The 14,705-nt window shown below is 41.9% G+C and overlaps 2 protein-coding genes across 5 annotated transcripts; both read left to right on the top strand.

Annotated features, from left to right (window-relative positions):
- Positions 1 to 436: 436 nt before the first annotated feature.
- On the top strand, positions 437 to 1,542 carry LOC122011125. Its single transcript, XM_042567554.1, has 4 exons — positions 437 to 514; positions 584 to 1,070; positions 1,166 to 1,308; positions 1,381 to 1,542. Exons 1-4 carry the CDS (start codon positions 437 to 439, stop codon positions 1,540 to 1,542), a joined length of 870 nt encoding a protein of 289 aa, XP_042423488.1.
- A 1,263-nt stretch (positions 1,543 to 2,805) lies between these two features.
- LOC122012475 (histidine-containing phosphotransfer protein 1-like) lies at positions 2,806 to 4,358 on the top strand. 4 transcript variants are annotated; one of them, XM_042569023.1, is made up of 6 exons: positions 2,806 to 3,126; positions 3,210 to 3,340; positions 3,445 to 3,513; positions 3,725 to 3,796; positions 3,893 to 3,979; positions 4,066 to 4,358. In XM_042569023.1, the coding sequence occupies exons 1-5, from the start codon at positions 3,067 to 3,069 to the stop codon at positions 3,963 to 3,965; spliced, it is 405 nt and encodes a 134-aa protein (XP_042424957.1). In that variant the 5' UTR covers positions 2,806 to 3,066; the 3' UTR covers positions 3,966 to 3,979; positions 4,066 to 4,358. The 4 variants fall into 4 exon arrangements, with proteins under 4 accessions (XP_042424957.1, XP_042424955.1, XP_042424956.1 ...); XM_042569021.1 differs by having other exon boundaries at positions 2,807 to 3,126; positions 3,893 to 3,956; XM_042569022.1 differs by having other exon boundaries at positions 2,811 to 3,126; positions 3,884 to 3,979.
- Positions 4,359 to 14,705: the final 10,347 nt, after the last annotated feature.

The following is a 14,705-nucleotide window of genomic DNA, read 5'->3' as shown; positions in this document are numbered from 1 at the left end:
TCGTGGATGTTCTCCTCAGCTTCCTCACGCTGCCTGTTGGCACCGTCGTCCGTCTTCTCAACAAGTAGTCCTCCTTGGGTTGCTTCGACAAGCTTTACCATGGCGTCGAGCAGCTTGATAAGAAATACCTGGTGACTGCGGCCTGCAAATCGATGCTGACGAACCCAGTGAGTTCATCTGGAGTGAGGTGCCAGAAACTAAAGATCAATGTCGATGAAATGGGAAATTTATATACTTGCATATGCAACGCCTGCCCTCATCGCACGTTCAGCTATTATCCAAGCGCCAAATGCCTGTGTGGTGGCGACATGCACAAGGCAATCCGTTGTGATCTCAATCAAGATTACGTGAACTATGAAGAACTTCATGGCGTATTCATCAAGGGGGCTACATTGCTGTCACAGATGATCTCTCTGTTTCTTTGATCGAGCACGCCATGTCGTCTCTTAACGAGTGCTGCAATGGTGATTGGGGCAACATGGAAGAGAGACTGGTGAAGATTGAACAAGCACAGGTAAGTTTTCTCTTTCTGCCGGTGCCTCAGCGGATCAAAATGATCAAGAAATTCAATCTACATATGCAGGTTTTGCAAATTCTGAAAAGATCCCTCGTTTCCGACACTCCGCTAAGTGATGTTTTATTGCGCAATGGAGAAGATATCTCCCCCAAATTTTCAGTTCCTCTTCCTGTAGAAAAAACAGTTGCAATCAAGGCGTCTGACAAGGAGAAGAAGATCTTCAGAATCAAGCTGGCCCTTATGGGGAACAAGGTGCTGTATGCTGAAGCCGCCCAGGACTTTGTTGATGTGATTTTCAGTTTCCTCACATTCCCGTTGGGTGCTTTGAAGAAGCACTTGGGCAGTCGATTCCGGATTGCTTGCCTCAATGACTTGTACGGCAGTGCTGAGCGTTTGGCTTCCTCAGGTTACGTGGTTTCAGGCTGCGAAGAGAGACTGCTTAATCCCAAGCTCGCCCCGTCTTTCAACTGCAAGCATCAAGTCATTGGAGTGGAAGAGCGAAAGCAGGATGTCTACTATGCGTGCCCCCTCCGCTGCAAACTAAGCGCAGGCGGTACTACTGCCATTCACATCATTTTAATCGCCCGAATGCCAAACCTGCAAAGCTTATAGATCCCAAAAGGCATCCCAGATGGTCAGATTCTGCAGATGGGAGCTACTGCAAGAAATTGATGTACCTGGCCAGCGACGAGCTCGTAGTCGCCCCGCTGTCCCTCACGGCAGTCGTCTCAGTTCGTAAGGAAATCTCTGGAACTGTCAAGATGGCAGAGTTGGGCATAGCTGAAGAGGAGGTTAGCCAGTCTTGTTGCTACAGTTTGTTCATAATTACGAGATTGATGTTGTTTTCGTTGTTCTTGTTTCAGGTTCTTGATTTGCTTAATGCTGCTTTGTCGTCCAAGACAGCGCTAACGGATGCCTTCTTAGCTAGAGTTGGTTGCGTGCCCAGTTCGGTTGAGAGGAAGGGTGAATCGTCCATCGGATGGAAAAGAAAGAGAGGGCGGATGAATAGAGTGGAAGAAAGTTGAAAGAAATTAATAACTAAATTTTAATTGTTACTCTGTTGGACTGAGTTATTGTTGGGTTGTCAAATGATTGCAACTGTTAATGAGGTTAGCTGAATTAAATTTCGGATAGTCTCGTTTAATTACCTTCGTTAAATCTTTCTTGCTTGGTTTGTCTTTCGGAGCTTGATGTGCACGCAATTGTGGCAAGATGATACAAATTCTGATCAGCATGAGTCGAAGTACTTTCAACACCATGATGTTCCGTTTTTTTAGTTGACATAGGCTATTTAGTTTGAGTCTATTAATCTTGAGATAACAGGTTCAGCTCATAAAAGTTTTTCATCTGTTATCAGGATAAATCGAGAAGTACTCACAGTTGGTGACCCATCAGTCTAATATTCTTAGATCAACCGTAATTAAAAAAAATTCATCTGATAATTTATCAAAATTAAGACTTGATCTTTAAATATTTAGAAAACTGAGAAAGCATATGTCATTGCATCATGACCCTAGGGGCAATACCATAATGTTCTTTTTTGGGGGGGGAGGGAAATCTATGTATTTAACTTTTTCAAACTGTTAATCATGGATGTGATTAATCTGGTCTTACAAAAAAAATTTATCAGGTGGAAGCTCATTCAAATGGTCAGCTCAGAGTTATCATCCCACTATATGAAAATCCCTACAGTCCACTTCAACTTGAATTTAATCTTTAAATGTTTGGTTAACCATTTGAAAGACCTAACCACTGTACCATTATCCGGGGCAACACGGGCAACACGATGTCACAGTCAAGTGATCAAGCCTCACGAAGACAACTCACGGCTCCAACTTGACGCAACCAAACACAAAATTAACCTACAATATTGCAAAAGTTGCAGGTGTTCAGTTCAAAAAATGACTGAAAATGCATGGTTGAAGCTAAAACCAGAACTGCCCATGCCCAAATGGGACCTGCTCAAGTTGAAATTCTCACAGGAATAAAAAAAGATTAATGCAATATGAGGGCAAAGTGTGCATCACATTCCTAAAGATTAAAACACCGACAGCACTATTTAGCCAGCAACTGGGCCAAGACAAATCTAGAAAAATATTGCTTAGGCTATTATGCATCATCATTCAGGACCAGATAGGGACAGGAACTTGTGTTAACTTATTGAGGGAGGGCACAGAGGGACCAATACAATCACTATCCTTGTCATTGACTCTTTGGTGAGCATGAAGCTATAGAATTGGCTTATCCTGCAGTACTGATTCAATCATATGTGACAAACAAGTTTCTTGTCTGGTTAGGATGAGAAATACTCTTCCACCATTACCCAACCATTATCTCATAGAGAAAGAGATAACATATGGTAGTAAAAAGAGAGGAGTCAGAGGACTGAAGCAGGGAGAAACGAAGGCAGATTTATTGCAGGAAGACATGAAAATTTATGGCTAGCTTTTAAGGCAGTGATCCAAAGGTCTAAGGCTTGCAAGCAGCTTTTGAAGCCTTCTGCAATTTCTTCCACATAATTCTCCTTGTCAAAGACACGAGGAGGCAGCATGGACTTGGGCAACTTGCAAAGAGGGTATATCGACTACATATCAGCTCTCTTCCATGAGGTACAGAGATCTTGTTGCACTTTCTCTCCTTGTCCTTCCACCTTTGTTGGATTTGTCTCTGAATTTGTTTGGAGATGGAGAAGGGGTTTCTGGACAGCCAGTTCACACAACTGCAGCAGCTGCAGGATGAGAGCAACCCTGAGTTTGTCCTAGAAGTCGCGACTCTCTTCTTTGAGGATTCTGAGAAGCTTTTGAATGAACTAAGCAGGACTCTGTAAGCCATATGATCTAAAATTCCTCCAACTGCGTTGCACTTGACATGATATATTTCACAATATAATTCTTCTTCCTTTCTTTCTTTGGTTCCAAACTCTCAAGAGATCAGCAGGCTGTGGATTTCAAAAAAGTGGATGCTCATGTTCACCAACTGAAAGGCAGCAGCTCTAGGTTGTTATTCACACCACCACCATTCGAGCTTATTCTTTCCAAACTTGTTTAGTCGAAAACCAGTAAACATACCTGCCTGTGATGCATGTTTGGTATCTTACTAGATTTTATGCATGCTGTAAAATCTGCTTGACCACAACTATGTTCTTGAGATTACTATCTTGCTCAAAGTTCATCAGCATAAATTAACTTTCAGAATTATCTCGAACAGCATAGGTGCTCAGAGAGTTAAAAATGTCTGCATTGCCTTCCGGGACATCTGCGAGGAGACAAACAAGGAAGGGTTAGTTCTCCAATTTTCTCGATATATATATCCTCTCAAATTCTATGGTATCTTTCACTAACAAGCATATATATTCCAATTTCGTAGATGTCTCAGATGTCTGCAACAAGTGAAGCAAGAGTTTTACCTGGTAAAGAGTAAGCTTGAAACTCTGTTCAGGGTATGGTAAAAACAAGTGTTTGGGTAAATTTACTATCATTTTTTGTTTACTTTGTTTCAAGTATGAATCCAACTAAATCTCCTTCACATTTTGTGCATCTGGATGATAGCTGGAGAGGCAGATTCTGGCTGCAGGTGGATCAATCCCCATCATGTGGTAGCAGTCATAGCAGTAGTTGTACATGCTAAATGTTGTCAAGAGCTAGGAAAAGGTGCCATGTTGCTTGCTTACTGCCTAACTTTGGTCACTCTAGTGGGAATGTTCCCTTTTAGCAAACTTAAAGGAAGCCGATATTCTCCTTCCATTCTGTAAAAAAATGACTGAACAAGCAAAAGGCAGCTTTGGTGTCAGTTCCAAGTATCGAATTATGTAAACGATCCCTAATCTAATTATTTACCAGTAGCATAGAGTTTTTACTTCCCACAGTTATAAATGACCAAATTTATTACTTAGGTTATTTTAATATCATATGAAGAGAGAAAGAGGGTGATCCTGTCTAGAATCTAAGTTAGATGGAGATCGACGGAGACAGCGTTGGTGTTGACAGAGAGGTAACTTTGATGCACCCTGTGTACGCACGTCCGAGAAACTAATCCCTACGTGGAACTCTAAGGTCTATAATATGAAGACTGGTGGTACTTGAACTCTACACACACTCAAACAAGCATCCGGAATGTTAGAGACAAAAAATCAGGGAAAAATTTCTTGGCGCAGGCCCTCAGACACTCAAGTCAGGTCCTTTTTCCCTAAAAAATTAGTGTACGATGGAAAAAGAACTGTTGAAAACGAGTGTGTATGTGTGTGTACCTGGCTAAGGAAAAGAACCTCCCTTTTTATATGACACTACATACCTTCAGAGTCTGCCTGTTGTCAAAGAATGTCGGGTGTCAGCATCTGTCGGGTGAGAGAGGATGACGGTGACCTCCTATTGATGGAAGAAAGATTCCATTTATAGGTAATAGCAACTCACTGAAATATTCTCTACATTTGGCAGTTATTCTCTGACAGGAAGTTACGATTCTCTGGCATTGTTGTCGCATAGCGTTTTCCGTCCCGTTCGGGTTCTGTTACAAACAACTCAAGATGACTACTTAGAAGCACCATCAGGATTGAGCCTTGGTGAAAGGGATGAGCTGTGGCGAACCGACCGGATTTTATCTGAGACTGTGGCGAGGGACCCATCTTTCACGCCTTAACCGCTAAAAAGTCAGTCGGAAGTTGTCTTGATAAAAGTAACAGGACCCTCTATAAAGCCCGAGCTGGGGAAACCCGATCCGTCAAGGGCAGGTCAATAACTAATCCAGACTGCATCTTACATCTCAGATCTGGGAACCTACCCTACCTGTGACCGACCAGGAATTATATGGCTGATGATGCAAGACAGTCTGATTCCCTCATTCTCTTGACTTTTGACTGCCACGTCGCCTTGACTTTTGATTGTCACGTCCCCTTGACTTTTAACTGTCACGTCTCCTTGACTTTTAACTGCCACGTCCCCTTGACTTTTGACTGTCACGTCCCCTTGACTATTGACTTCCATGTCCCCTTGACTATTGACTTCCTGGCTATATCGGGCCCCTCCTTTATGCACCGTATCAGAGGAGAATAATATTCTATCATTTTTTTAAATCAAGAATTGATAATCCTTCGTCATTCGAGAAAACCAAAACTAATACATTCATTCTTAATGAGATTGAACCTCATTCTAAATCTCAAAGAATTGAGAGTTGAGTTTGATGAAATTTCTCTTGAATGAGATCCTGAATTGTGTATTTCAATGTGGTGTATCTCTCTTCCTTGGCTATTTTCTCACCTAGAGTGTCTTCCTATGCTATGATGTAGCTCTCAAAAGAATCTTTGTATCTCGTCATGTTAAGTTTGTGGAGCATGTTTTTCCATTTGTCATCACCTCCTCCTTGGATTCTACAGTAATAGACACTGACTCTGAGCTTTCTGTTGCACCAGTTCTCTCGTGGGACCATATGGTATTATTAGGAAATACTTATTGTTTTCCTAATTTATGTATTTTCCTATTTTCACTTGTAATGGTATTTATATATACCATATGTTATCATTAATAATATGTGTGAATTCTATCATCAATAGTGATATCTTGTTAATATATCGTTAGACAATTTAGATTTGTTTTCTTGAAACCTGAGTGTTCATGATAGAAGGTGATCACCTCATTTTTGCAGTATCTCATTCTCGCCGGGGTGTGTGTTCGATCGGACGAACCACCTTCCCGGTTGGCATGAACACTAGCTGATCCGACACTTCGACAGCTCGGCCAAATACCGAGCTTCCGACTCATAAAAGCTCAAGCATGGAAGGACGAAGGTCGAGCGGCGGCCCCACTCAGATGAACAATGAACACAACCCCGACCAAGCAAGCACGACTCCCTCGCTCGGCAGGGCGAAGCCGGGCGGCAGATCAGGGGTCGAGCAGACGCTCGGCCCAATAGCAGACAAAAGGAGTAGCTGGCGATATCCTTCTGGGAACTCATGCTACTGGCAAATGGCATGGTCGGTGGCATGGTCAGATAAAAAATCATACGGTGGAAACTTCCATTGTCACGTCGGGGATATGCTCGGGCTGTTAAGGTATGGTGTCAAGTGCGCTTTTCTGACACATCCTTTCCAGGTATGCTCTGAGAAGCGTGTGTGCCTTGGGAAGAGTACATGCTCCTCTCGGGAGCCCTATATAAGGGCCCCTAGACTTCGACAGAGGTATGTTCACTACTGTAGCTACAGTTACGCTGCTGCTCCTTGTTGGTTGCTACTCGGAAAACCTAGAGGTTCCACTGTACAAAAATTTTGTACAAAGGTCTGAACCTTTTCCTAGCTACCATGTGTTCTTTTAAATTAAATTTTGGATCACCTGCGGAACTTAACACGTTTGATCCAAAACTTAATCTATTTGTTCTTTTAGGTTTTGACTTGGATCTCCTGCGGAACTTAACACGTTTGATCCAAATCACCTAAGTTATTAATTCCATTAAATATTAATTTCCAAAATTGGTTCCCAGTACTGACGTGGCGAGGCACATGGCCTTCTTGGATATGGGAGCAACCACCACCGACTAGACAAAACGTTTTAAGGAAAGCTAATATTTAATTTCCTAAAATAACTTTAGGTCAACCGAAAAGAACAATCAAATCACAAGGAAAAGAAAAACAAAAGAACACTATATCGAAAACAAATTCGAAACACTAGAATCGTATGCCTCTTGTATTTAGTATTATTTCCAAAAATAACTAGTATGATGCGGAAAGAAAAATTACTAGTTATATCTTTTAGAAAGACCTCTTGATCTTCTACCGTATTCCTCTTCTAACCTCGGACGTTGTGTGGGCAACGATCTTCCAAGATGAGAACCACCTAGGCACATTCTTTCTTCTTCCTTCAAGTTTCAGCCAAGCACAAGAACTTCCAAAGGATGAAGAATTTTCCACCAACCAAGCTCCAAGGGATGCATGCTTTCTCTCCTTCTCCTTCCTTGATTCGGCCACATCCTCCAAGCTCCAAGAGATGATAGATTTCGGCCACAACAAGAGGAGAGAAGAGAAAGGGAAGGGCCGGCCACCACACCAAGGAAAAGAGGGAGAAAATAGAATAGAGTCCTTAGCCTTGAAGCCTCATCTACCCCCTCTTTTATAATCCTTGGTCTTGGCAAATAAGGAAAATTTAATAAAAATTTCCTTAATTCTTTTGCCATTGAAAAGGAAAATTTATTTAATTAAAACAATTTTCTCTTTTCAAATTACAATGGCCGACCATAACAAATAAAATCTCCAAGTAAATAAAATTTTAAACATCAATTAAAACTTCCTTATTTGCTTCCGGAAATTTATAAAAAATTCTCCAATAATTTTTATCCCTTCATGATTGGTTTATAAAAAAGAAATTTAATAAATTAAAATCTTTCTTTTAAACATGTGGATAAAAAGAAAGTTATCTCTATAAATTAAAAACTCTTTTAATCTACAAATAAGGAAAAATATCAAATCTTTTTTTAATCTTTTGTAGAAACTTATAAAAGAGAATATTTAATTTTAAACTCTCTTTTAAATCATGAACATGCTTAAAAAGGAAAGTTTTCTTAAAATTTAAAATCCTCCTTTAATCAACAAATAAGGAAAGATTTCAAATTTTAAACTCTCTTTTAAACATGTAGATGATTTACAAATTAGAAAAGTTTTTACCAAAAATTAAAACCATCCTTTTAAACTACAAATAAGGAAAGAGATTAATCTCTTCTCTTAATCTTTTGTAGAAAGCTATAAAAGGAAATTTTTAATTTTTAAACTCTCTTTTAAAATCATGATATCCACATAAGAAATAATTTTAATAAAAATCCTTTTTAATATTCTAGTGACCGGCCACCTAAGCTTGGGACCCAAGCTTTGGCCGGCCACCTACATGGCTCATCCACTTGGTCTTGGCCGGCCCTAGCTTGGGTTCCAAGCTAGCTTGGCCGACCCCATTGGATGGGTAAGAAGGTGGGTATGCGGTGGGCATAAATCTCTATATACTAGAGGCTACGATAGGGACCGAGAGGAGGAATTGGTTTTGGTCTCCCGATGAAATTAAGCATCCCGTGTTCGCTCCGAACACACAACTTAATTTCAACAATAATAATTCATTCCACTAAAGAACTATTATTGAACTACCGCACCAATCCCAAATTACATTTTGGGCTGTTTCTTATTATGAGTGTGTCAGTCTCCTTGTGTTTAAGATAATAAATGTCCACTAATTAAGTAAGTTACTGACAACTCACTTAATTAATATCTAGCTCCAAGAGTAGTACCACTCAACTTCATCGTTATGTCAGACTAAGTCCACCTGCAGGGTTTAACATGACAATCCTTATGAGCTCCTCTTGGGGACATTCTCAACCTAGATTACTAGGACACAGTTTCCTTCTATAATCAACAACACACACTATAAATGATATCATTTCCCAACTTATCGGGCTTATTGATTTATCGAACTAAATCTCACTCATTGATAAATTAAAGAAATAAATATCAAATATATGTGCTTGTTATTATATTAGGATTAAGAGCACACGCTTCCATAATAACTGAGGTCTTTGTTTCTTTATAAAATCAGTATAAAAGAAACGACCTCTAATGGTTCTACTCAATACACTCTTAGTGTACTAGTGTAATTATATAGTTAAGATAAACTAACACCTAATTACACTACGACCTTCCAATGGTTTGTTCCTTTCCATCATGGTCGTGAGCTACTGTTTATAATTTATAAGGTATTGATAACATGATCTTCTGTGTGTGACACCACACACCATGTTATCTACAATATAAATTAATTGAACAACTACATTTATCACAAATGTAGACATTTGACCAATGTGATTCTTATTTGTAGATAAATGTTTTATACCAAAAGCTAGACTTTTAGTATACATCCTAACACTCCTTTCTCTACTTCACTCGCTTGCCGTCGGTAACTGACTTGAGCTTCGGAGGGCCATCGCTGGGGAACCCCTCCCTGGCTCGACACTAACGACTTGTGGTTGCAGGCTCAGCTCGTTAGAGGTTCACGTCATCTTCAGTCGACATCCCGTCAACGTGAGCACCATCTCCCCAGCGTTCGTCGACTCACTCTCGAACAGGATCAAATTTGGCGTCGTCTGTGGGAACACACTTGAATCCGAGCCGAGAAGATGGAAGAAGTTGGACATCTCCACACCATGACGCTCACTCCAGAGGAGCTTGACGCGCTCATTCAAGTACGAGCGGCAAAGATAGTTGAGCAATAGCAGCAAAAGGCGCTAGCCGATCGGCTAGCACAACAAGCGACATCGGCCTCGGGAGGCCAAGCAGCTCACGAAGACCGATCGAAATAGCTGTCCATCTGGGGACAGAATAAAGGGCCAACCGGCACTTATGGAGATGCTCCACCCGCGCCCATTCCATTTCACTAGGCATTATTTCAGACGCCCTCAAAGATCGCTCAGGCTAACTAGGAAAGGGGCTCTTCCTCAGATAAAGCCCCCGTCCGAGACTTAAGAAAGGGCAAAGCGCCCCGGGCTGATCTGTCTCCCGAGTGGATCAACCGCCAGTTCTCCGAGACTATTCTACAAGATTCATTGCCGAGGCACTACACTCCCTTGGTGGTCGAAGAGTATAACGGGTCGACTAACTCAGACGACTATCTCGGTAAGTTCGATAATGCTGCTACTCTCCATCAATATACTGACGGAGTCAAGTGCCGAGTCTTCCTCACTACACTATCCAACTCGGCACAACGTTGGTTTCGGAGGTTGCCGGACGGATCGATTCGAAGTTTCAAAGACTTCCGAACGGATTTCCTTGATCACTTCACGAGCAGCAGATGCTATCAAAAAACAAGCGTCAGCCTGTTCTCCATGAAGCAGGCCCAGAGGGAGACACTCTGAACTTACATCCAGTGACCAGCGCTTCAATCAAGTGGCAATGGATATTCCCTCAGTCTCATCTGAGACCATGATGAATGCCTTCACGCAGGGGCTCGTTGACGGGGACTTCTTCTGGTCGCTCGTCAGGAAGCCTCCCCACGATTACGACCACATGCTGAAGAAGGCCAACGAGTACATCAATGTAGAGGAAGCTCAGGTGGCAAGAAGGAAGGAGGCACCGTCCGAGCCGCCCTCTGCGACCAAACGAAGGTCGCCGATCAGCCATCAACCTCCAAGGGGAAGGTCACATGTCGTCCATCATGTTGCCGTTGAGCGACCGAGACCCAAGGGGAAGGTACGAACCCCTTTGTTTTGCTCATTCCATCAGTCTGCAACTCACAACACCTACGACTGTCGTGGATTCAACCTGGTCACCCAACCGGCGTCTAAGAGTTATCGTCATTGGTCCCCCTCTCCTGACTGGCGATACGAGCATCATCGTTCCGATCGGCAAGAGGAGACAAGAAGATCCCCGCAGCAACCTCATCGGAGAAGCGCCGATCCGACCAGAGTCGCACGCGACCGAAGTAGGTCGCCCGCTCAGGAGGAAGAAAATAGAAGTAACACCGCACGGGGTGAAATCAACATCATCGCTGGTGGGCTGACCAGCGGAGACTCCAACCGGGCCCGAAAGTCCTATGCTCGACGGTTGGAGATCCATGCTGTAGGCTACAACAGGGAAAAGGCGAGCGTACCAGAGATCAGCTTCGGCCCCAGGGATCTTAAAGGAGTTGAAGTGCCGCACGACAACACCCTCATTATCCGAGCGATAATCGCCAACTATACCATTCATCGTGTATTCATTAGCACTAGCAGCTCGGTCAACATCATCTTCAAAAAGGCGTTTGACCAACTCCAAATCGATCGCGGCGAGCTACTGCCGATGACAACCCCACTGTACGAGTTCACCGACAATGAGGTCCAACTGATCAACCAAATCAAGTTGACCATATCACTTGGGGAGGAGCCACTCAGAAGGATGAGGACCACGAACTTCATCGTGGTAAACACCCCCTCCGCCTACAATGTTATTCTGGGTTGACCGACCCTCAATGAATTTCGAGAGGTCGTCTCGACCTTCTTCCAGAAAATCAAGTTCCCGGTGGAGGATCGGGTCGGAGAAGTAAGAGGAGATCAGTTGGTCGCTCGGCGCTGCTACGTCGAAATGGTCAAAATGGAAGCAAAGTCCGCTCGGAAGACGCCCTGACTGGAGGTAAGTGCCATAACCGAGAAGCCTCCTACTTTAGTTTATGAAGAAAAAGAAGAAGTACAGATATATCCGAGCTGAGCAGAGGCGACGACCTTCGTAGTGTTTGACATGGAGGCCGAGCAGAAGGCTGACTTGATCAGATGCCTTCGGCAGAATCATGATGTCTTTGCATGGTCAACGTATGAGCTGCCCGGTATTTCCCCGAGCATCGCGCAGCATGAGCTCCACGTCCGACCGGACACTCGACCGATGAAGCAGAGGAAGAGAGACTTTATCGCTGAGCAGAATCTGATTATCCGGGCGAAGATTGAGAAGCTACTGGAGGCCGGCCTCATACGCGAGGTTCAGTTCCCGAGCTGACTCACCAATGTGGTGTTGGTCTCCAAACAGGGCAATAAATGGAGGGTCTGTATTGACTTCCGGGATCTTAACAAGGTGTGCCCAAAGGACTTATATCCTTTGCTTAGGATAGATCAAATAGTGGACTCCACGGTCGGGCATGTTGGAAGCATATTAGGGGTATCATCAAGTGTCGCTCGCCCGAGAAGACCAAGAGAAAGTCAGCTTCATCACTGTCGATGGTACGTATTGCTACAACGTAATGTCGTTCGGCCTGAAGAATGCAGGAGCCACCTACCAGAGGCTGATGGACAAAGTGTTCCAATGGCAGATCAACCGCAATATGGAGGTATATGTCGGCAACATATTAATTAAATCCCTCCGAGCCGCCGATCTCTGTGCAGATATCAAGGAGACCTGCCAGGCCCTCCGGGCATACGGAATCAAGTTAAATCCTCAGAAGTGTCTGTTTGGCGTGAAAAGTGGGTGCTTCCTAGTGTTGGTTGCTACTCGGAAAGCCTATAGGTTCCACTGTACAAAAATTTTGTACAAAGGTCTGAACCTTTTCCTAGCTACCATGTGTTCTTTTAAATTAAATTTTGGATCTCCTGCGGAACTTAACACGTTTGATCCAAAACTTAATCTATTTGTTCTTTTAGGTTTTGACTTGGATCTCCTGCGGAACTTAACATGTTCGACCCAAGTCTCCTTAAGTTATTAATTCCATTAAATATTAATTTCCATAAAAGGTTCCCAGTACTGACGTGGCGAGGCACATGGCCTTCTTGGATATGGGAGCAACCACCACCGACTAGACAAAACCTTTAATAGAAAGCTAATATTTAATTTCCTAAAATAACTTTAGGTTAACCAAAGAGAACAATCAAATCACAAGGAAAAGAAAGAAACAAAAGAACACAACTTCGAAAAACATATTCGAAATACTAGAACGTAAGCCTCTTGTATTTGGTATTATTTCCATAAATAACTAGCATGATGCGAAATAGAAATTACTAGTTATACCTTGTAGAAAAACCTCTTAATCTTCTACCGTATTCTCTTCTAACCTCGGACGTTGTGTGGGCAACGATCTTCCAAGATGAGAAACCACCAACCACCTTCTTCTCCTCCAAGCAAGGTTCGCCACAAAAGAAAAGCTTCACCAAGGAGAAAACCAAAATACTAACCAAGCTCCAAGAGATGCTAGCTTTCTCTCCTTCTTCTTCTTCTTCTCCGAGTAGTATCCGCTACCACAAGAGCTCCAATAGAAGGGTAGGGTTCGCCACCACAAGAGGAAGAGATGGAGAGGTTGGCCACACAAGGAACAAAAGAGGGAGAGGAATAATAGATGTTGTGTCTTGTGAAGGCACCCTCACCCCTTCTTTTATATTCCTTGGCCTAGGTAAATTAGGAAATTTAATTACAATAAATTTTCCTTAATTTCCTTGACATGATTTAATTGAGAGAAATAAAATAAAATTTCCCCAATTAATTTGTGATGGTCGGCCACATCATTGAAATACAAAAGAGGACAAGTTTTAATCAACAATTAAAACTTCCTAATTTGTTTCCGGAAATTTAAAAAAAAAATAAAATTTCTCTTTAAAATCTCTTCATGGTTAATAAAAGGAAATATCTATAATTTTAATTTTATTAACATGTGAATAATTTTAAAGAGAAAATAAAACATCTCTTCCAATCTACAAATAAGGAAAGAGATCAAATCTCTTTCTTTAATCTTTTGTAGATCTTTTACAAGATATTTTAATTTTAATTCTCTTTAAAATATATCTTCCACATAATAATAAAAATTAAAATTAAATTTCTTTTTAATTTTATTTGGCCGGCCCTACTAGCTTGGGTTCAAGCTAGGGCCGACCACCCAAAATCATACCTAGCTTGGCCGACCCCCAATTGGTGGGTATAGAAGGTGGGTATAGGTGGGTATAGTACTCTATAAATAAGAGGCTACGATAGGGACCGAGAGGAGGAATTGGTTTGGTCTCCCGATAAAATTAAGCATCCCGTGTTCCCGAACACACAACTTAATTTTATCAACGATAATTCATTCCACTAGAGAACTATCATTGAACTACCGCACCAATCCCAAATTACATTTTGGGCTCCTTCTTATTATGAGTGTGTTAGTCTCCTGTGTTTAAGATATCGAATGTCCACTAATTAAGTGAGTTATCGACAACTCATTTAATTAATATCTAAGTCCAAGAGTAGTACCACTCAACCTTATTGTCATGCTGGACTAAGTCCACCTGCAGGGTTTAACATGACAATCTTTATGAGCTCCTCTTGAGGACATTATCAACCTAGTATCTCTAGGACACAGTTCTTCTATAATCCACAACACACACTATAAGTGATAGCATTTCCCAACTTATCGGGCTTATTGATTCATCGAACTAAATCTCACCCATTGATAAATTAAAGAAATAAATATCAAATATATGTGCTTGTTATTATATTAGGATTAAGAGCACACACTTCCATAATAACCGAGGTCTTTGTTCCTTTATAAAGTCAGTATAAAAAAAACGACCTCAAATGGTCCTACTCAATACACTCTGAGTGTACTAGTGTAATTATATAGTCAAGATAAACTAATACCTAATTACACTATGACCTTCTAATGGTTTGTTCCTTTCCATTCTGGTCGTGAGCTACTGTTTATAATTTATAAGGTACTGATAACATCATCTTCTGTATGTGACACCA

Source organism: Zingiber officinale, chromosome 8A (genome assembly GCF_018446385.1).
Source record: "Zingiber officinale cultivar Zhangliang chromosome 8A, Zo_v1.1, whole genome shotgun sequence".
Classification (NCBI taxonomy): Eukaryota; Viridiplantae; Streptophyta; class Magnoliopsida; order Zingiberales; family Zingiberaceae; genus Zingiber; species Zingiber officinale.
This window is presented reverse-complemented; position numbering and strand designations above follow the sequence as displayed.